The 22865-nt window shown below is 38.0% G+C and overlaps 1 protein-coding gene across 7 annotated transcripts in view; it reads right to left on the reverse strand.

The window, feature by feature from the left end:
* usp24 (ubiquitin specific peptidase 24) overlaps positions 1-22865 on the reverse strand; it is a 67238-nt gene that overhangs the window by 28770 nt on the left and 15603 nt on the right. For 4 of the 7 annotated variants that reach the window (XM_088927305.1, XM_088927302.1, XM_088927301.1 and 1 more), the window contains exons 8-37: positions 22003-22068; positions 21548-21622; positions 21062-21220; positions 19834-19948; positions 19451-19554; positions 18339-18446; positions 15349-15444; positions 14860-15021; positions 12529-12648; positions 11695-11847; positions 11189-11320; positions 10223-10334; positions 9687-9763; positions 8932-9072; positions 8574-8627; positions 8352-8467; positions 7375-7441; positions 6659-6769; positions 6328-6426; positions 5338-5514; positions 4907-4992; positions 4627-4735; positions 4260-4418; positions 3657-3754; positions 3331-3426; positions 2679-2907; positions 2084-2246; positions 1571-1726; positions 950-1020; positions 674-834 (exon numbers count right to left, since the gene is read on the reverse strand). In XM_088927305.1, coding sequence (XP_088783431.1) covers positions 674-834; positions 950-1020; positions 1571-1726; positions 2084-2246; positions 2679-2907; positions 3331-3426; positions 3657-3754; positions 4260-4418; positions 4627-4735; positions 4907-4992; positions 5338-5514; positions 6328-6426; positions 6659-6769; positions 7375-7441; positions 8352-8467; positions 8574-8627; positions 8932-9072; positions 9687-9763; positions 10223-10334; positions 11189-11320; positions 11695-11847; positions 12529-12648; positions 14860-15021; positions 15349-15444; positions 18339-18446; positions 19451-19554; positions 19834-19948; positions 21062-21220; positions 21548-21622; positions 22003-22068 — 3572 coding nt within the window. Of the gene's footprint in view, positions 1-673; positions 835-949; positions 1021-1570; positions 1727-2083; positions 2247-2678; positions 2908-3330; positions 3427-3656; positions 3755-4259; positions 4419-4626; positions 4736-4906; positions 4993-5337; positions 5515-6327; positions 6427-6658; positions 6770-7374; positions 7442-8351; positions 8468-8573; positions 8628-8931; positions 9073-9686; positions 9764-10222; positions 10335-11188; positions 11321-11694; positions 11848-12528; positions 12649-14126; positions 14223-14859; positions 15022-15348; positions 15445-18338; positions 18447-19450; positions 19555-19833; positions 19949-21061; positions 21221-21547; positions 21623-22002; positions 22069-22865 lie in introns of all 7 variants that reach the window. The other 3 variants (XM_088927307.1, XM_088927304.1, XM_088927303.1) reach the window with 3 other exon arrangements.

The following is a 22865-nucleotide window of genomic DNA, read 5'->3' on the forward strand; positions in this document are numbered from 1 at the left end:
AAATCACCTTGTGAAAATACCACACATCTACACCTTACTAATGAGTAAGGAACCCTTGTCCTAGGGAACTGCTATGACTCAAATCATTAGTGCTAACTAATGATCTTCTTGCTTATTTACCAGCTTCTGCACTTGAATTTTTATTATAAAAGCACCCAGCATCAGGAGTGCTGGGACCTCAGCATACAGAACTTAATGCTGTTCCTTCTCAACATACTTTTTAATAGTTTGCTCACTTCATTATGACTAAATAGCTCTTAACAGGAAATACATTTATGACTGACATGGGTGGGAATGACTGCAAATTTCCAATAATGCTTCTGTATGATGCACAAGGCCAAACTATTTTAAAACCCAAAAATAAAAAGGTTTTAACATCAGAACAATAGGCATATCTTTACTCAAAGTTTTGGGGGAGCATGGAACGAGCAACCCAGCCATGTTGTTGAAGTCTAAATCTAGGCTTCTTTCAAGTAACAGCTAGATGAGTTCCTGGGACCAATTAACTAATATCAATCTGGCTAGATGGGCCAAATGGTCTCCTCTTGTTTGTGACCTTTCTTACGTTTCAATACATATATGTCTGAATCTGCTCCCTTTTGTACTTTGCTGCAACATACAGGATCTCTATTATTATCTTTTATTTATATGGTAGCTAGGAGTAAAGACTTACCTCTGGTTGATTCCTCTCATGATGCTAGTTGGGGACCACAAAGGAAGCTGAGCAGTTAGAATGACCTTCAGGAGAAACAGGTTGGGTTTCTGCAGGTCTGGATAGGATGATGTATCTGTCTGACTCAGAGTGTAGAGCTGATCACAGGCAACATGCCGAATCTGCAGCAGAAAGCAATATGGAAAAATTCCCACTGCACTGAAATGTTTTATAAAAATAAATTAAAGGAAACAGCAGTTAAAATGGACAGACTTGTCAGTTTAAAGACAAACATACCTCTGCACTTGGCGATCCAAGTAGTATATCAATAATAAAATCACTCACACAAGGCAAGTTATAAAATGAACCTAGAGAAAGAAGACAAATTAAAAAATTGTAAGTTTGTAAGAAAAATCATCACTAATATTGTTACAACTAATTTATTGTGGAAAAAGACTTGTAGTAAATATAAGATGGATTCCATTTTTAAAAAGAGAATACTGTATCCAAAATATGAATAAGTGATATTCTCAAGTGTCTAGCCTTCAGCCCCAAAACAGGCTATTTTTTTTTAAACTAAAAAAAAAATGTTAACATTCTATACATTTCTGTGAAATATCTTTGTGCCAAAGTAATAAGAACACAGAAGTGTATAGTGACTTTAAATTTTAGAATAACATTGATGACTTCATTCTGAGGATTAACTCTTAAGAGCACAGTTACAGGAAAACATGTCACAAATATTAAAATGCAGACAAATCAACCGTCATGCTGAGTACAGAAATAGAAAACCTTTAAAGTGATTTAAGACTGAAAGTGATCATTAGAAAGAAGGGGAAAACAAAACATCTTAGAAATGGATTTTGTATCTCCTTGGATTAAGTCACCAGAATGCTTGTGTGGAAATCTGTGACTCACTGAGCTGCTGACAGCGCAGCTGCAGGCAGGTGACCAATAAGGAGAGGGCCTCGCGAGCAATGATGGTGTCTTTGATCGACACAGACTGCTGCTTCACGCATATCCCAGCATGCAGTGTTGTCGATTCTCCTTCACTCCCTGAACTGCAGTTACTGCCTGTATGACAGACCGAGAGATAGGGCAGAAGAATTGATTATTTAAAAAAAGGTAAACCTAAAATCTTATTTTATAGTATCACAGAAATTACACAAATTCCTCAGTATTGACACAATATTGTCCACAGTTGGAGGTGTCAGTGTGAATACCAAATAGCCTAGGTAGAAAAGGAATAGGCTGAGAGCCATTCAACCCCCCCCAATAAAGTTAACATTGCTGTTAGGCACTATGAGACTCACTGTGTAAAATTCTGTTGAAATACAATTTGCGCATGCAATAAAAAACACAATAATGTGTATTATGTATCAACCACCACCTGGCCTATTGTTAGGTCTTATTAAAGCTCACTGCCATTACCTGTACTGCTGAGGCGGCTTCGGATCCCCAAGGGGAACAAGGAGTTTGTGCTCTCTCGGATGGGCTGGCTGCTGCCCACAAGGTCCAATCGCCCAGCGGCTGCCGCCCAGGTGAGGCGCATGAAGCAGGCTACTGTGGAGGTGAAGTCACTGACCTCCATTGTCTGATCCCAGGTATTTGACAACGTAGGCGAGGGAGAGGAAAAAGAAGCAAGTATAAATTTGTAAGAAAAAGACTAGCAATCATACTAACTGTGAGAGCTGAGGGAGGTATTGATGAAAACACATAGATGAAGCAAACACCTATTCTCTAGATTCTCTAGATATCTAGATATCTCTAGGTATCCGTTTCACTTCAAAGAGTGGTTTCTAGTCCTGTTCACGAGGGACGGCAGCCTCTTGTGCTTTTTGCTCCCGTGGAGTTTCAATCACAGACTAAATTACTTAATTTTTGTATTTTGTACATATTTTAAATTTTAAAATTTAAAATGTTGAATGGGTTTTTTAATTGGTATCCAACCAGTAGCAATTCCTGTAGTAATTCAGAATAACCCTCACTCAGGTGTGTTGCCTCAAATGTAAACAACTGCACAAACCTGGATGGCAGCCCTTGCAGCAGGGATTATCTCTTCAACCCGTATAGATGAGCGGTCTGACATGGACATCTGCCTGTAAGAAGACTTTTCTGGTGTGCCGCATAGAGAAAGCTGACGGCTGCTCTGTCGGCTGATGTTACGGAATGGTCGGGAAGACAGTGTGTCCAGCCCCTCTTTACTGAGCTCCTCGTCAAGAGAGCTTGGCATGGACTGTCCCACCAACAGGAACCTGCAGGACAGAGGACATGACTGCTGCATCAACACATACTATACACTGTCAAACAGAACCTTTTTCTTTTTATCTTGTTATATGTGAAGAAAATAATTGTGGCAAAGCAACTAGAACATCTCTTTCAGAGAAAACACTAACAATACAGCAGATACACCTAACTCTTCCATAACAGAGCTAACCTGCAAGGTTTTGCTTCAGAAAATCTCTAGTACGAATAACAATCACTAATATTTATATATTAAAGCTTTAAACTAAAAATATTTTATAAACAACTAGTGCTATGAAATATTCTGAAATGTTAGTTGGTTAATGGTTTTATCCTAATTTCTTTACATACACAATTCTCATAAAGAAGTCATCTACAAAAATTCCTGAATGCAAACTGAAAACAGCTGCCAGTGTGCTGAAAACACTACTTACCTCGCAAGCTGAAGGCAGATGGAGTAGACCCCTTGTCTGGTTTCATAGTCTACCTCAGAAGGAATGGAATCTCTCTGCATCACATTTACCACTAAGCTGCAAGAGAGAAAGCGGAAAACGAAATCTGTACCTTCTGTCTGACAGGATCAGAATTTTACAATGCTCAGGACCTTCTACATTGTCTTGTAAGTGGCATGCCAGATGAAAACTATTAATATGCCCACCACATTATTATTAATGAGATGACAGAACTAAATGGTAAGAAAACTGCACTGATGTATGTCTGATGACTTTAAAACATGAATCATAACTGATGGCATTCTTACCTTAAACCTCCTGCTTTGAGAAAGTTTTCACAGAAAGACTTCACACTGGTTTTTGCCATTTCATCATCCGATGTTGGCATTAGTTTGGAGCTTAATACCTGTGAAAACATATAGTATTCATTCATTTACTGTCAAGATGATTGTCTTCTATAAACTCAAACACGATGGATAAGATCCATACATTCTCTGGCAGGTTGAGAAGATATTATTCAATACAAATATAAAAATCTATCTACATTACTGTTCATTTTTGATACCAACAAAACAGTACTATTCTTCTTTAGGGGTAAAACATGTGTTACACATCCCAAGGTCTGAAATACTTTTATGCTGTTTGATCCTGATTTTCTGATTTGGTTTTCCGATTACCTTCATGAGAGTATGAAAACAAAAATCTGCATTAACATGATACTTTCTTCAAAGTGCTACATAATCTTTATTTGTTCAATCAATTTAAATCAATTAAAAAAAATTATCAACAATAACCAGTACGAAATTAGTACTGGTGACCAACAGTGACCATAAGCATTTAGAATACTACCAGAAGTATTTATAACAGTTTACATGAAGACATGTGACATGCAGGATGCCACAGTGCCATACCTCCAGGTTGTAGAGCACTCTGAAAGTGGACATGCCAGGTGCAGAAGAGCGGAACAGGGATTCCAGGATGGAGGCAGCACTCTGTTGGTGCTGCTGCTTTGAAGACAATGAGGGAGACTTGGATGCCTGAGACCCTGAACCCACTGTGAACAGGCTTTTCTAACCAGAAAAAAAAACACAGAAAAAATATGAATGAACACAGAAATCAAAATATTTACACAAGCAAACAGCTTAGTAAACTTCTTTAAGAAACTCAATATATTTGAACTCAAAATATTTAAAAACCTCATCAGTTACACTTGCCAATAAAGGCAGCTCAGATAATTTTAAATTAGAATGTGGCAAACTTTAGTGAAAGGGAAGCTACCTGGTGACTCCAGACACTGGACTCTTTAGGCACAAAGTTATCAAGGGCATCCTGCACTTCTGGATCAGTGGGGATCAACAGGAGCAGCTTCCGCACTCTGAGAGTTATCCTGTAAAAAAAGAAGAATGTACTTGTCCGATTACAATCACTTGATCAGTCTTGCTCCTGTGAAAACTCAGATATAAATAAATGGGAACTGAAATTGTTCATACCAATATATGTTAAGAAATGTTATTTTACTCAGTAAAATATGAGTATAATAAAAGATCAACAACCTTACCTGGGCTCATCTAAATTGGCGAGCTGGTACAGCATCTCAAATACATTACACACCAAAGCCATCACCACCCCAGGCAGGGATTTCTCCTGTATGTAGAAAACAATTCAGAGACATGACTACTTTATGCTGAGCAAATTTAAAATTGGCACACACCATTCAAATTAGCTGTTTATGTTCCACTGTGTAGCCCCTTGTTTGTTTTTGGGCATCTCAACTTGTAGACATATTCATGCTCAATTTACATATGTGCAATCAGTGTATACATGGTTGTCTTGTGATACACACACATACTGATATTTACACAAATTTACACAAATGTACAGTATTCTCCTCTGATTAGCCATACATGTACAATAACAATGACAATGTCCTGTGTCTGTACCAAGGTGCACTGTTTCACTGAGGTTAACCCGTTTGTGGATGGTACAGACCTGCTCCAGGGCATAGGCTGAATTGATGACGCTGCTGCTGCTGCTGCTGCTGGCACTGGCTGAGGAGTCTGCAGAGCTACCAGAGGGTGTGCCCGTGCCTGAACTCTTCACAGTCAAGGTTTGCTCATCTGAGAAACCCAGCTGGTTAAGCAGCTTCTGGTCTTTGTTCATCGTCAGCTGGGCAAGAAGAGTGGAAAATGGTACATGACAATTATTGAAAAATATTATTTTGTATAAAGCCTTTCTCCAAGGTTCTTCCCTAGGTCCAATCTATATAGGCTCTGCAAAGAAGGTGGACACAGTTAAGACCAGTAAAAAAAGGTAGACCAATCAAGTAAAACTGTCCTCTTGAAGAAGGATGAAGTAATATAGCCCAACTTATCTGGACTAACACATGCTCAAATGCACAGACAAAACTGTCACACAATGTATAACAGTGGAAATTCCTATTGTTTGAACTCCTTGGTCTTGGTATCTAAATTCAAGAAAAACAGCAAAATGTGAAAAATGTACAACACAAAAACAATGCAGGGTAAACAAAATAATGCAATAACAAAACTACTCTTTGTAAATGCTCTTTTAACCTTCTTTGACCTTACAGTTGTAAGGAAATGTTTGGGCACCCCGGGTCAAATTGCATGTTTCATAGACTCTCTAAGTGAAAAGAAACTCTGCAGGGTGCAAACCTAAACATGACACATTTCTGCACATTTTAAGGCACAACTACTATTTTTAAACTTATACTGTTTAATTTTGTTTTTCAATTTGTCACATTTAGGAAATAAATAGTAATTGTACATTAAAACGTGCAGAAATATGTCATGTTTAAGTCTGTACCCCGAAGAGCCTGTGTTAACGTCTTTTCATTTAGAGATTCAGTGAACCAAACCTTTTGTATATAGCTGTATAACTATTTTGTAAAGTAGTTTGAAATGAAACTTTGGCAACACTTAACTTTTAAATGTACCAAAAAGGTTTAAAATTACTCACCATGCTGTCATTAGCAAATATCTGCACATTATCCACAGGACAGCTTAACTGTTCAGCAATCTTCCATCTTATGCTTCCAATGGTTTCATTGCTGTGTGCCTACAACGCATAAAATGGATTTAAAAAATACGAAACATTCACAGTATAAAAATCTGAAAGATCATGCAAACATCTACATGACAAATAAAGTATAATTAATTTCATACTCTACCAGAAGAGTTTGCAATATGTCTAAATACAAAAAGCTAATTTCTTTAGCAAAATAACGGTAACATACTGACTGTTTATAGCATATGTATTGTCCATCTTTTAGAGCTGTACAAGGACATACCTCCAGTGTGAAAGTATCTTTGGTCGACTCGTAGGTGATGCTGAGGGTGACTGGGTGCCCATGAAAGGAGGCGCCATGAGGTAGGATAGTCCGAGGAACTGAATACAAATCCTTAAAGGTAGGGATGGGGAAGGTGAAATTATTTGTTCTTAACTTTGAATTGCTAATTATTTTCTACTACCCCACCCTAATCTGAAATTGTGTGTTTATTATGCTATGAACAGTGCAACCTCACAGGGAAGACTGAGGAAGTGTAGGCAGATTCCTCCAACCCAGCACCTTCAAACCAGTAGTCCTTCAACACATTACAGGCAACAGCCTTAAAGGAGGATCAGCACCATTCAGATGAGAGGAGTGTCCCTCACCGACTACACTGCATGCCTGCAACTGCCTGCAGCACAGGGAGAAGAGAGTTCCCTGCCATTTAATCCCAAACCTTCCCTTGGCAGCACACAACTAGTTTATCGTAGCTAGTTAGGGAAGACCAGGAAAAAACAGGACACACTCAACCTTATTAGAGCCCTTGAGTAACAAATGAATTACTTGTAGATTATGTGCAAAACTTCAGTAACAGAAAAAATCTCTCTAAAGGTGAAATCAAAAGTGATCATTTCCATACCAAACTCTACATAATTTACAACACAAACTTAACAGACTAAGAAAAGTAACTCAAATATGTCTATAACAAATAAATACTATGCAAAAAGATTTCTTACCTCTATAGTGATTACATAACGTTCTGCAAGTAACAGTAATCGTTCAATTATTACAAGTTTGGTTGACCTAAATGGAAGAAAATACTGATTAAATCAAACGATTTTCAAAAAGAATGTTTCTCACAAAGTTTGCTGTTCCTTCAATAAAATTTCAATAATTTGGTAACCTCCCACAAACCATCTCGTATATGGTGCATAATTTTATAATTTATTTTTTACTATTATTTTTAAACACACTGACAAAAAAAGATTCTCTCACACCACAATATAACATCCTTTATCTAACACAAAACACAACTACTTTACTGATTAGTAGTTCAGGTGGGTAGCTGCGTCAGCATGCGTAGGCTGCAAAGGAACAAGTAATAGGTTTATTCCATGCTGAAAAAAAGAAGAAAGAGAACACAACGTTTCGGCCGTGGAGCCTTCTTCAGGTGTCTTCAGGTTTTTTTCAGCATGGAATAAACCTATTACTTGTTCCTTTACTTTACTGATTATATTATATTGTAACGCATACGGCAGCGGCGAGGGCGCATACCCACGTGAACCCGAGAGCGCTACATTGGTGTCAGAGCAGGGTGGGATAGCCCTTCGCCGAGGACGGCGAATTAAGCGGAGAAGTGCGTAACGCATACGGCCACCATTGCAGGTTGTTCGACCCAGCTTACCAGCGCGGTGATGTCACAGCCCTTCCCTGTGAATAGCAGGGACCGCAGCCGTCGGGCTGAGGGGAGATTTCCCTTCAGCTCAACTGGCTGGGTCCCTGTTGAGTGACGCTGGAGGCCCGGGTTAGAGTCCCCATCGGTTGGGGGGGCCGACCTGAGGCAGCAGCGGTGAGGGCACATACCCACGTGAACCCGAGAGCACTACAATATACTGACACCAGATGCAGAACCACATACTGAATATAAAATTAATACAATTTAGATCTTATTCCACAAATCAGTAAATCTTTTAAAAGACACACTGCAACATACCTGGACGGAGACTGCACAGAAGTAGCTACAGTTGGCATGGCAGTAGCTGTCAGCATCTTTGTTGCCCTGGTAACAGCGTGTGTTAAAGTGGGACCTCCAAGGGCCGAACTTGCAGCCTACAATTACAATAAATCAGAAGTTACAGTAAAAACAAGCAAAATATCTGAGGATAATGTGCAGTACATAATAATAATAATAATAATAATAAAAACAATCTCTCACCTCTAATCTTTTATAACAGTCTGCAATGAATTTCTTGTGCAATGACACTGAATCCTATAATTAAAAAAGCAAAGAAAACTGTGCAGTTAAAAAGCAAACTGTGCAGCATTGTATATATAGGTAACTAAAATGGCAGTAGGATGGACGGGTAACAAGAACAGATCACTGCTGGAACAAGAAAAGAAAAAATAAGCAAAAGGATCACCCGTAACATGGGAAGATGAAATCAGTATGCCTGCGGGAGCATGTTGAACTCCAATAAATGAATACATTCAACTGGCAGTACCCATTACAGGAAGAAGACAATGAAAATTGTGCATACACATACTGCAGATATCAACACTTTAATGTGTTTTACCTTTTTCATTTTGGGATTGAGGTTTATGTAGCTGTAGGTAATGATTAGCTGAATAGCTTCATTTGCAATTTCTTCATCTGGAGACTCCATGGCTATCCTCCAGATAAAATCCATTCCTGTCAAATCTAGCCTCTCCACCAACTGATCAATAAAATCCAGAAAAAAAAGCCCATTAAAAGGACTATTTCACAAAGAACATCTCTTTCTATTGATCTAGAAAATTGGTTTTAAAGTCAAACATTAAATTCGATTACCCAATGGGTCATGCACCAATACAATTTAAGGTGTTTTTCAGAAATAACCAATAAATGTTCAGGAAATGGCTCACCCACCCCTGCAGAATATTTGTTAACTAGGTGTACACTTAATTAGCACACATATCTAATAACCATAGTATTCCTATTTAATTGATTTTCTTTTAGAAAACAAAAAGCGCCTATAGACCAGTGCTTCTCATCAGACATTAACAGATGTGATGCAAGTTACATTTTTCAAGTTTGATGGACATAAGCACAGAGAATGAGTGTGACTGAGCAAGAGCTCTGTGTATCACTGTCATCAATTCCTGCCTGGATAAGCTGACTGTGCACTTTGAGGCAAAGTCACAAACATTTGTGCTTGTGCTGGTGTCATGGGGATAGAGGTTGTGTGTTAAATTTATTATTTTAATTATTTAAATGATTTTCATGCAAGCGTGCTATAGGACGGAAAAGGTTGAGAAACACAGCTTTAGACACGAGTGCAATGTTCCATACCAGCTGAGTTCCCTGTCTTTTCAATCGATGGTCACATAAGTTTACATTCTCAAAGAAGGTCTTGAAAAGGTTAAACCCTGAAACATAAAAAAGATCCAATTTCAGACTTAGGATCTAATCAGGATATCTGGAAATGCTACACATTGTAAGATGTGCTAGAATCATGGAAAAATGTCATGGTAAATTTACAAGGATACCTAAATTAATTTACTTTACTGCAATCACTTGTAGGGATTTACTAATTCAATAGAGCACAAAAAGGTTTTAAGCAGTCACTAGTTACAACAGCATCTATTTAAATCTGACCATCTATTAACAATCTTCTTTACTGAACTCCCCCTTTTCAACAGGTCAACATGAATATAGGACTACATCTGGAAAAGCATTTTTAATCCATTATTTGACATGCTTATCAACAGCAACAGAGTCCCATGCAGTCAGGAAAGCACTACTGAGAATCTACTGCTAGGTGAAAAGAGATGTGCTCACTGTTTGAAATAACTGATTTTTTGCCTAATAAGGGGAAAGGTCCTTACCATTCATAGTAATCTCATAAGGCTCCATCTTGAGAATTTTCTCTTTGAACAACTGCTGCTGAACATCGCTCTCCAGGTCATGCTGTCCTTTTGTGAACCACTCAAAACACATCTGCACAGGAGAATAAGACACAATAGTCATGGACCAGACAATACAATATTAAAGCACAAAAAAAGGTCACTACTTCAGGCAACTAACAGAGTATTTAACTGGTTCATATTATGTCTCTATTGAACTAGTAATAATAATTCCTTACTGTTCTATAGCGCTTTGCTGGACACTCCACTCTTTACAGCACTTTACAGGTAATTCCCTCCACCACCAATGTACAGCACCCATCTGGATGATACAGTGGCAGCCATAGTATGCTCACCACATATCAGTGGGGAGAAGAACAGACTGATGAAACCAATTCAGAGATGGAGATTATTAGGAGGCTATGATTGGTAAAGGCCAATGGGAAATTTGTCCAGGACGCGCTGGGATAACACCCCTACTCTTTTTTAGAAACATCCTGGGATTTTTAATGACCACAGAGATCAGAACCTCAGTTTTACGTGGCACCTTTTTACAGTATAGTGTCCCCATCACTATATTAGGGCATTAGGACCCACATAGACCAGAGGGTTAGTGCCCCCTACTGGCACCACTAACACCATTTCCAGCAGCAACCTTAGTTTTTCCCAGGAGGTCACTTATCCAGGTACTGACCAGACTCACACCTGCTTAGCTTCAGTGGGTTGCCAATTGTGAGCTGCATGGTGATATGGCTGCTGGCAAACTAGACAAAAGCAAAATAATTTAACCTTGTTCCAACATCTTCATGTATTTAATCACAAAGCAAAAGATGAAATCTTTTACCTTAAATTAAAATGACATTCGCACTCAAGATGCAATGTGATGCAGCTTCTCTTCTTATTTCCAATTTATAAGCATAGAGATTCCACAATGGTGTTCATCCCTACCTCTCGATCCAGCTCACAGACATCCAGCCCAGATACAAGGCACTCCCAGATCTCCTTTGCTCGATTCCACACCAGATACAAGCTGGCCTCTTGGAGGAAAAAGGCCAGGAACTTCAGATGCCCTTCCAAGTACTGCAATACAATAACCAAATATATATTTTAAATTATAGGCAAATTACAGTATGGAATTGGTTATGCTACTCTCATTTTAAGACTTCTTGTCTGGAGGCAAAATGATTTTAAGCCTGAACAAATATGTAACAGCATAATCACTAGTTGTGTGGCATACGTACTTAGTGATGTGCTGCAGAACAAAACTTTTATCTTAAATTGGAAAGGGAAGGAACTAATTGATTTAAGAGCATAAAGTGAAAGAAACAGTTTTAAGAACTGAGTTATTTCCACTTTCTAAGAAACAAGTACTGTGGTGGTATTTTAAAAAAAAAATGTTCAGAAAAATCACTCCACTAGAAGTAAAGCTGTCTGCAATATCCAAAGCTGTTTACCTCTTGGTAGGTGTATCTGCCATCCACAAGTGTTGAACCAGAAAGCCCTGCTGGGCCACTCACTGACACAGCCAACCGGTGACAAGACACAAGACTGCCCGTTATCAGTTTCACAATTTCAAAGTTCTTCTTCAGATCCTGAATGATGCTCTGCTGAGAAAATGGTAACGTTTTTCTTCTCTGCCTTTGCTTCTCTGGTGATTTTTGGCATTTACTTGTTTCTTTCGTAGATTGTGCATGACCATAGAAAAAGTCAAGATGCACTGAATTATCCAAAGAAAATCTAAATTCTGTAAAACTTAAATTATTGTGCTATTATAAATCCATTGTTGCTAATGAAGCTGTGGAAAGATTAATAAGCTATTAATAACTTAAAAATACTTAAAACCTTTTTCCAGGTTTGTATGTAACTTGCTTGCTCCTCTATTTGTGTGCATATGTCTTACAAAAACACAACGAACTTAGGCGCTTATAGGTATACTAGTGTGCAACATGTGTAAATATATGTCTATTTTCCCTGTCATCCACCCATCCATGTAATGAGTTACCCCTTCATTAATTTAAACGATGCATGCTACACAACATCTAAAAATAACAAATACTTAAGTGTCAGAAAAAAAAATAAAACATGAATTAATAAAAAGCTGTACTCAATTACACATTAGAAACAATGCTAGTATGGATTAGTATCTTCCATGACAGACACTGAAGGGTTTGAATATTTTTTTTAAAATATTATAGGTAGAATATCTTCCCTGTGCTGGTGTCTGTCTTCAGCTATAATACACAGACTGGGAAATGCTTGTTTCGTTGGTGGCTTAGCTGTAGACTCACCTTGTCCTGCTTCTGGTAGGTCTGCTTTATGAAGGATCGTGTGATCTCGTGCAGCTGGCGCAGTGCTGGCACCACCCACACCGCCTGGGGGTTACTCTGCTGAGATGACTGCAAAACAGACTAAGTTGGCAAGGAGAGCCAGTTACTGATACTATCCCATCATAGCAATGGGACAGAAATACTTAAACATACAGAATAAAAACTCCTGTTTTTAAAGTGGTTGCAAGTTAGCAAAGACAGATTTGTAAGCAAAGAAAACAAAACTTTCAAAAATGAAATAATTTGTTTTTTAATGATAAATACAATTTAAAATGATAATTTATTAATAATTGCCACTTACTGTATGTGCAGTATATGACAAAAAGGGAATTGTCTAAGTGTCATCAGCAAATATTGTAAGTACAGCAATTTGTGATTACAATTAATCACATTTTTTTAGTTACTTAAAATCCCCTTTCCAATGTGCAGTTGCAATTAACTGCAAGAATGTCTCTTTGCATGAATTCTTCTTAGAACAGGCTATAACCCAAACACAAGCCCAAGCTACAGCAACACCTTAAGAAGTTCTTATTTGTAAGTTTAAATATACCATATGTTACTGAATTCCTGCCAAGCCTTTGATTTCCAAAGCCATCTGAGGAGCTTCCGGCAAAACACTTAAAACATTTAAAAGACTGAGCATGCTTATGTTTATCTATCCATTCATTATCACAAAGCCTGGTAAAGATCAAGGGTCCTAGTACGGATCATGATACCCGGAGCCTAATCTGAAAGCAAACTGTGCAGATGCTAGTCAACACAAAGGGAGAATTTAGAGTGGCCAGCATGTGCCTGTGAAATGGGAGAAAATGGGAAAAAAATCCATGAGAACATGCAAATTCCACACAGAAGGCCCCTCAGTCAGGACTGAAGAGCTGTGATGCAGCAGCACTAATGTTGTCAAATTATTTTTTGATGTATGCTAATTTTGCAACAGCTACTGGTATGTACAGATAACCATATAATCCTTTTAAGCATATATTTTTAAATAAGATAAAAATCTGCTAGACCAGTACAAGATGAGAACTCTGTTTTCTATCAGTTATTAGTCCAATGGAATAGTCACTCCAAATGACTTAAAAAGGGAAACAGTAATGTAACACTCTTGTTTTGTTAAGTGACATAAATTTGATAAAAAAAATGACAGGATTGTATCCTTTTTGTGTTCTTCATTGAGATCTAGTAAATGTTAACAGTGATTAGGAACCTATTTAACAATATATCAGATGATCTGCAAAATCATCTTATTTAATGCACAATACTCCTTTTGTTATTTTGACCAGCACTGTATCTGTTTATTGTTTGGGAAATTGCCAAAATCAAAGGTGGAGGTATTGCATTGAGAGCATATAAATGCACTGAGGTTTTCTAAAAGCTTTCGTGCTCAGAATTTTGCAAATCAAAGAGTAATACAGAGTAAAAAACAATCAAGGCACTCATTTGACCAGGTTAACTAATCATGTACGATCAAGCCCAAAGCTGACAGCTAAAGTCCTCCAAGAGATTGCAGATGATTGGCGACTGTTATTGACTGACAGGAATCCAATCATGTTTCTTACTTTGGAGCTTGAGCTTGGTCTCTTCTTGCCCCAGGACCCAGTAAGAAAAGAAACTTGGGTCTCCGTGGTAGATTTTGATTCCTCTTGAATTAGTATCTAAAAAAATAAACTTGAATGGCATTTAATCGCTTCACTTTACTGTAAGCGAAGTTTGTATTCTGGTTACCTACGTACCCTAGCATGAAGATAATAACGTAAGAAAGTAAAGCAAAAGGTGGAACTGAATTTCTATCTGGCCAATGTCTGATTGGGATATTAAACCTACGCATCTCTGGAATTGTTTAATTTATATGTGTTTGGCAGATGTCACACTATGTCCTCACATAAGGTTTCCAGAGGCCACCTTTAACATTTTCCTACTTAGCAACACGAAGACCCGCTTTCAGAAAAGCTAGCTTTTTTTAAGATAGTTCTGCAGCTTGTCTTGACAATGATGAAATTCAGTAGATCTTCTCAGTGCACATGTGAGTGAGAAAACCAAGGAACCCTGGCATTGAAAAGGTGTAACTGACTAGGACAAGAGGGTGGATTTGTCTGACTTCATTAAGATTTGCACCAAAAGCATTTTTCCTAAATATTAAAACGTGTTTCCTGTTTTGGAACAATAAACAATAATTAGTGTCTTTCTGTACCTCTGTAAGATAACCAGACTTATCACTGGATCTTTAAAAGGTCTGACATTCTGTGTTGCAAAGTTCAGCCAGCACAGCACTAATGCTCATCAAAAGCCAACCTTCTTGATGTCCTCGATACACTTAATTACGTAGTTCCTCTTGACAGTCTCCTTTACAGCATAGGCATCACTCAGGATGGCAAGGTGCTCCTCCAGGGCTTGCTGCACCAGGCTAGTTGGCAGAGTGGGCAAGTGTGCCAGCTCCCACAGTACCTCCAGCACCTGGGACAACATACACAAACCGCAAATACAAAACAGCCCACAGCAAAGAGGAATTCTAAACCACCTTCCTATCAGTCTCAAACCTTTTTAAGTTCATATTGGCTAGCTTGGTAAACAGTCATGTATCCTAAATAATTAAGCAATCACTGATTGTAAATGAGGATCATACATATGGAAAATATTATCAAGATTGCTTTTATTAATATGTATAGATATGTTTTGGCATAAAATCAGACCTTTAATTTATGTACCCTGCCAAGCTATAGCCAAGCGACGATCATGTGCTGTTTGCTTTATTAGTCAACCCCACTGTGCCAGTGTCCTCACCTTGCCAGTGGTGGCCTCAGAGCGAGCCTCACGGCCAATCCTCCCAATCAGACTCAGGAGTTTTTGTCGAACTCGGTCGCTTTCCACCTCCCAGCTCTGTATACAGGGAAAAGCAGGTCATGAACTAACACTCTCGTGCATCCCAGCTTTCAGTAATGAGGAAGTGCAAAAAAAAACTTTCACAAAGCACAAACACAAACCTCTGGTAACACACAGTAACAAATATATAATAAGAGCTCTGATGTAAGAACAAAACCTAGGTTGAGGAACAAATCCCTTCAATGTCAGATTTAGAATTGCCTACTACTTACACTCTATCTCCTTAATATATATAAATATATACATGCAATTATATATATATGCAATATATATTCTGCAATTTCCCTAACAGGATCAATAAAGTATCTATCTATAATATACATCTCCTTAATATACTGTATATTTTACAGGGGAATAACCAATATCAATGTTTCAATTCTTTACACAATGAAATATCCTTAATGGGAAAAAATGATCTACCTGGCTTAATAATGAATCCAAACAAATCAAAACAAACACCAACAGCTGATCAGGTAATCAGAAAACTGGGATCACATATCTCCATTCAGCCCTTCAAGACTCACTTATCTTATATGTGATCATTACAGCACATTACAGTGTTTTTTTTTTATTTGGTAAACATTGTAGCAGCAATGCTTATTAATAAGTCAGAATTAAGTGTTGCTGTACTTTCCTAAATGAGGCCCCATCCCTCTTTCTCATCTCTGTGGTGCAGCCACAGAAAAGGTATTCATGCAGTTCTGATTTAAGGTGTGCTTAACTGATCATGCTTGGCTATCATGATCAATGCCCATTCCTGGTGCCTATCTGTCTGTGAGATTGTTGAGAACATCTGGATTGCGGTCCTAGATGGCAGAGGTCATTGCTACTCATCTCTCACCTTGACCAACCAATCAGGAACCTGCTGGGCGTGGTAACCACGTGGGTCTGAAATGCCCGCTAAACTTTCGACCAATCATCATCTGTCTTGATTCTGGTTTAAAAGACACTGCACAGCTCAGAAACTTTGTCTAAGGGTGTGAAAATGGCCAGAGAAGCAATCACGTGACGGCTGGTGCTGTCTGTATTGGGACTGGAACCTTATTTCAGCAAAGTGTCGGCCCGGGGAATGTCAGTACCTAAATTGCTAGCCAACGCCAACGTGGACGCTTCGCTTGATCACCGGAGTATATGTTTCGACTCTTGTCGACAACCTGAATAAGTTTTTATTCAGCACCAGCGCTACACCGGAAGAAACCCAGTTTCTTCCACCTAAAGAGTGACTTGCTCGGACCCGCAGTCACCCTCTGTGCATAGAGACCTTCGTCCGACTCTATGCACAGAGCTGCACCCACACAGTGATTGGACGCAGCCACTAGCTGGTTTTTGGTGTCTGTGCTGGGAAACATGAATCCATATCTGGATAAGTAAACCCAATGTTCTACAAGGAATCTTGAGAATTCAATTGCTACCTCAATACAAGTTGATATCAATTCAATTCATATGAGTAATGTACAGATGCAGCCATTCAAAGTGTGCGGTACAAACCCGTACTGCAGGCAACTCACTACGTCATACCGCGGTACGTGATTGGCTGGCCAAAATGACCGACAGGGGCACTCGTGGTGCTTAGGGAGAAATGGAATACTAATGTGTATTTTTTCTTTAAACTACCAAGACCAGCCATATACAGTACAGTTTACATACAGTAATATGTTTATGTTCTTAAATTAATATCTTTTATGAGCATGTGAAAGGCATGGTGAATCGGAGATTCTCGAGACTTACTTTGTATGATTGGAAATGAATGTGTGATCAGATCAACGAAATGCTGTGGTGTTACTTTTTGTCAATGAAAAAATAAAGTATTTTCATTTACAAAGACGGTTACAAAGAATGTGGACCAGGGTAATACTTTGAGTTTACAACTTGTCCAAGGTCATTCATTATTAATACTATTAGTAATATCTTCGGTAAAGACTTTGATGCATAAGATATTTCTGCATAATTAAAATATTTATGATAAAGGTGGTAGGTTGTGTACTTTTGTCCAACTGAGCAATCTTGCTTTCATAAACTATACCAACTTTTTAATATATAATGATTAACATGCTGTAATACAGTTTAAATTTAAAAGTCTAAAGAGTATACAACTTAAATTCTTAACTGAATAAAGATTGTCCCTCAGCAGTGATCGGGATTCGAAACCGGGTGTTTTCTGGCGACAGCTCAAATGTTGTACATGAGAGGTTAAGCTTTATTAGCTCCACCTGGCGGTGATTCCGGATACCGTTATCTTACTGCGGTATTATACGGTATGATGTGATATGACGCGTTAATACGCATTGTGATGCGACACACCCACTGCGTTTTACCACGGCGTACCCCGCTCGTTTTGATGGCTGCATCTGTATTGCTTTTCTGTACTTTTGTACACTATCTGTACTTTTGAGTAGCTAATGTAGACTGATTAACGACAGTATAGCCGAACGGTATATTGAAGCATATTCTTTGTATCTCTTTGTGTTTCGCATATCTTCGTTATTACATACCTTGCACTTTGATAACCCTCACAGTAAGATCTGCCATCTGTATCCAATCAGGCTGTTATATGTTTTATATGCACAATTTATGTATTAATAAATGTATCTCATTTATTGAATCCATGTGTGTGTGTCGCTGATTGATTGCTTTTCTAAAAGCCATAACGAACCACCTCGTGATTACTGCTAGAATTAATACATTGTCCCAGTAAATTCACAAAACCCCTACAAAATCATTAAAGTTTAAAGAATCTATGTGCAACAAATGCACAATGGAGACATAATGCAAATACTTTCTTGCCTTGGTTTTACACGTACTTCTACTCCTGGAGATCCTAAATTAGACATCACCCTACCTTGCATACTGATGTATGAAGACTCACTGAGAAACACTTCCCAGATTCTTACCTTCTGAATGAGGACAAACAAGTGGCTGAGCTGATCGAAGTTGAACTTTACTGCCGCCGCAGCGATGATAGTGTGGATATTCTCTATTACAGTGGAAGACTGGCCAGACTATACATAAAGCAAAAGATCAGCATCACAACCAACACCCACGATCAACTAATAAGGCAGCAGAACTGCTTCATGTCATTTTGTACACAGATGTTTCTTTTTGTGCACTATTACTGTATTATGGAAAATAATAAATACAACAAAATACTTCTTATGTGAGTGTGTAGACTGTATTTCCGTGTCCCAAAACCTAATCCTTCTCTTTTATATTAGACCTTAAAAGGAAAATTGATTAGTTATCTGCTGATCCACTATAGAGTCCACTTTTCAGGATCACATCCCCACCATATACCTGGGTATGACTGGAATTTGAAAACTTTCCTTTTTAAACCATCTGAACAACAGGGGAGTTATAGTTAATCTGCCATTAATGCTGTTATGCCACACCTGACAACTTCCCCACATTAAGAGCCAAATGACACATAAAACATGGGGGGCATGAAATTCATTCCTTCCGCATTCACACTACACTACAATAAGCACACTACAATATACTTAAATTGGGTTAGATATACATATGCAGGAAACTTTTCCTAATTTCGCCATTAAACACACACTTGGGCCAGCTAACTATATTAATTCTTAAAAAAAACTTGTATGGCTTCACTTTTTGCTTGAGTGTGAATGGCAGCAAGTGCTTCACTCTGCTGTATACTGCATCTAGACCAGAAAGAAAACGGATGATATGCCACCACAAACTGCTTTGTGGGATCCCTAAAACACACAATCAATATCTGTTCAGTAATTTATGTAAAATATTTTCCAATTAAAAGAATAAATGTGAATAAATAACAGAGGAAAATAGTATATTATTAGAAGCCATCAAAGATTTCATTTTCTTTTAAGAAGTTCAGCATCAGTAACTGGTAGATATGATAGACTCAATCTAACAGTTTAGACTTTTTTCTTTGGTAGTGAATACTTTACAGTGAAGAATGTCAATCTTTAACAGCTACTACAGTTGATATCTGGAAAAGCCTTAACTTTCCAGATTATACACTTACCTGTATCCTCCAAATTTTGGACAGCTCATCCAATGAGAGTTTGCTCCCCAGAAGTTCAATGATTCCCTTTATACGATCACAGTATTGAGCCTGATCAATGTTCCCTGTTAAAGATAGAAAAAAAAAAATTAGAAGCCTCTTTAAATAAGTCACATAAAACAGCTTCTGTTGCAAAGAAGGATTGAAAGTTTCTTATCTTCCAAGAAGTGTTTCCACTCATTAATGTAACTATGCCATTACTGTAACTATGTCTATTGTGTTTGCCAGTATTACATTCTTTTTAATAATATCACAATATTATTTTTAATAGCATAATATTATAAACCCTTTCTGTTAACTGGAATACACAGTAGATATTTTTTTAAAATAATAAGAACAACAACCTTCCAGGGCTATAGACAAGACTGAATTTTCCACCAGCCAGTCTAACAATCGATCAGTGTCAATGGCGTTCTTTACTGTCTTTGAAACTGTACTTTCTTCGATAAGCTTCGTCACCTATGAAAAAGACAGGAAAAAACAAAACCTGAACACAACATAAACCATGATTTACTAGACACATCTTTATATGTGCTGAAAATTAAAACAACTAAAAGATACAGCACATAGGCATATTTAAAACAATTGAAATATTAAAAAGTGGCTAGCTTGCTTAACTTCCCATTGTTAATGAAATATGTACTAATTACCTTAAATTTTCATTTTTCATAACTTACAAGCCACATTCAAACACTGATTATATTTGTCAAATTAACTGCAAAAATTTTCTTTGCAAACATTTGTACTCGCAATAAAATCATCATTTAAAAAAATCCAAAATGTGCTTCACTTTCTAGAAAAATATCACATCCTAGAATTTGTTTCTAGGAAGAAAACATAAAATCATTAGGGAAGCATTTCTTTAAGAGGTGCTCAGTCCTTACTATTGTCCAACTGTTTTTTTCATTTTGCTTTTGTGGAATGAGCTGGACATCCCTTGTAATATCACAATCAAGCATGATATTCCTTGTAAAGGTAGAATAGGCTCACTTTACTTTGCTTTTGCCTTAGAAGAACTAATCAAACAGTTGAATCCTGCTACTTTTCATACCAGGAAATGAAAGTCCATATCTAAATCTAAATTTTTGTAGTTTAGATGCTGCTCACAATCTCTCCATCAGTCATCATAGTAAATCATGGATTGGTATTATCTGCTTCAAGCCACACATCCCATGTTACCTGGATTAAGTAGCTTGGGTTGTACATAGTTTACAGTCTTATACAACTTTGCTCTGATGCTACCCTCAACAATTTCTGAGTTTATTTGGGCTTATTTTTTTCCAAATTCCACCTACAGAATTTTTTCTACTTTTTCTAAACAATCTTCCTCCTGACATCTTTCCAAACCTCACTGACCTTGAAAACCATATCTATCAACGTGAGGTGCCTAGGGGAGTGTAAGTATCCTCTTCTTATAAAAGCTTTAAAACTTTTTGTGCAACGCTTTTACTGCCTTCAATGTGTCCCAGCTCAGGATGTAGGCATTGTGCTCAGAACTTGTACTTTTCTGTGACTGATAGCTTGGCCAGTCCTCATGAACACTAGCACAAGATGACCCCGTATTTTTCTCACCTCCTTCAAGGAGTTCATTTTGGCACTGAAATGAGGGGTCTTCAGCATGCGCAGGAGGATGTCTAGCCTGAGGTCATCAACCACAGTGACGAGCTCACGCTGAAACCGCATGCATAGGAGCTTAATGGCTGACAGGAGTTCAGGGATGCTAACCAGCCTCTGCACAAGGTAAAAAAAAGACTCAATAGACTTCATGAGAGAACAATGAAAGAGAACAGGCTGTCCCACACGGCAGGCAATGCTTTCTCCAGAATGTTTCAGTGTTAATTAATCTGGGGGCAAATCAAACTAATTAAGCATAGAATTAAGTCTATTATTATAAACTTAATTTAACTATGCCTTCCTGTGTACTGAGAACATAAAAGAAACAAAATAAGGTATAAAGCTTACATTGCTCATAAAATTAATTGACTCAAGACTCCATGGAATGAGAATCATAATTCAAATGCTATTAAACTAAAGCAATTTAAATAGTTGTTCCATTACCTTGTCTTTCAGGTCTTTCTCTTCTAGGGTCTGCACGTAGGTGATCATCTTATGGATAACTGGGTCCAGCATGGGCTGTTAAAATTCCAGTAATGGTCACAAATAAATAAATCCCTAATATGCTTAACTTTAAGTCAAAAGAGACCAAATAAAGTCTTTATTTCACATATGGTCAATTGTTAAACCATGCAATTTTCCAAAATGTAGCACAATGGCAAAACAGCATTGTTGCTTGGCAGCTATGACTCCAAATGAACTGTGGATAAAACAACCTTTTTCAGTGCCACTCCTGAAAGAGAACAGAAGACTAGAGGATAAGCATAAACATTTTAATGTTTCATTAAAATTTTGGGTAAGAATAAAAGTCTAAGATGGAAATAGATATCACTTTGAATTATAGATAAGCAAAAGTTAACTTCCTCTTCTCCTAATTCAGAAGGTGTTGCTGATCTCACCTGTACCAAACTGGAATTCAAGTACTCTGCACAGACACCCAGTGGCTGAACCAGGGCAGACACATTCTGTGGAGAAACAAACAAGATGCTGAGCATAAGGTGTAATCTGATTTATTTGCACAAAAAACAAAGTGCACCATAGTTTTTATAAAAAGAATCTGCAAAAATGATATCTATATGATATCTATATATATAGCAGCCATATCACCCTGCAACTCACAACTGGTAACCCACTGAAGCTAAGCAGGTGTGAGCCTGGTCAGTACCTGGATGGGAGACCTCCTGGGAAAAACTAAGGTTGCTGCTGGAAGAGGTGTTAGTGGGGCCAGCAGGGGGCGCTCACCCTGCAGTCCATGTGGGTCCTAATGCCCCAGTATAGTGATGGGGACACTATACTGTAAGCAGGCGCCGTCCTTCGGATGAGACGTAAAACCGAGGTCCTGGCCAAATTTTCCATTGGCCCTTACCAATCATGGCCTGCTAATAATCCTTGTCTATGAATTGGCTTCATTACTCTGCTCTCCTCCCCACTAATAGCTGATGTGTGGTGAGCGTTCTGGGGCACTATGGCTGCCGTTGCATCATTCAGGTGGATGCTGCACATTGGTGGTGGTGGAAGGGAGTCCCCATTGCTTGTAAAGCGCTTTGAGTGGAGTGTCCAGAAAAGCACTATATAAGTGTAAGCAATTATTATTATTATAATAAAAAAACATTAAAAACAGCAACACTCTCAGGTCCAATAATTTCAGGTTTTATGAAATCCAAGGGATTCTACAATTTTTAGAAACAAATCAAAGAATAAAATATGATCATGTCTAATTCTGCAAGTACTCTATACAGATTTATTCAATTTGCAGTAAAAG

The sequence above is a fragment of the Atractosteus spatula genome, chromosome 11 (genome assembly GCF_055471065.1).
Source record: "Atractosteus spatula isolate fAtrSpa1 chromosome 11, fAtrSpa1.hap1, whole genome shotgun sequence".
Taxonomy (NCBI): domain Eukaryota; kingdom Metazoa; phylum Chordata; class Actinopteri; order Semionotiformes; family Lepisosteidae; genus Atractosteus; species Atractosteus spatula.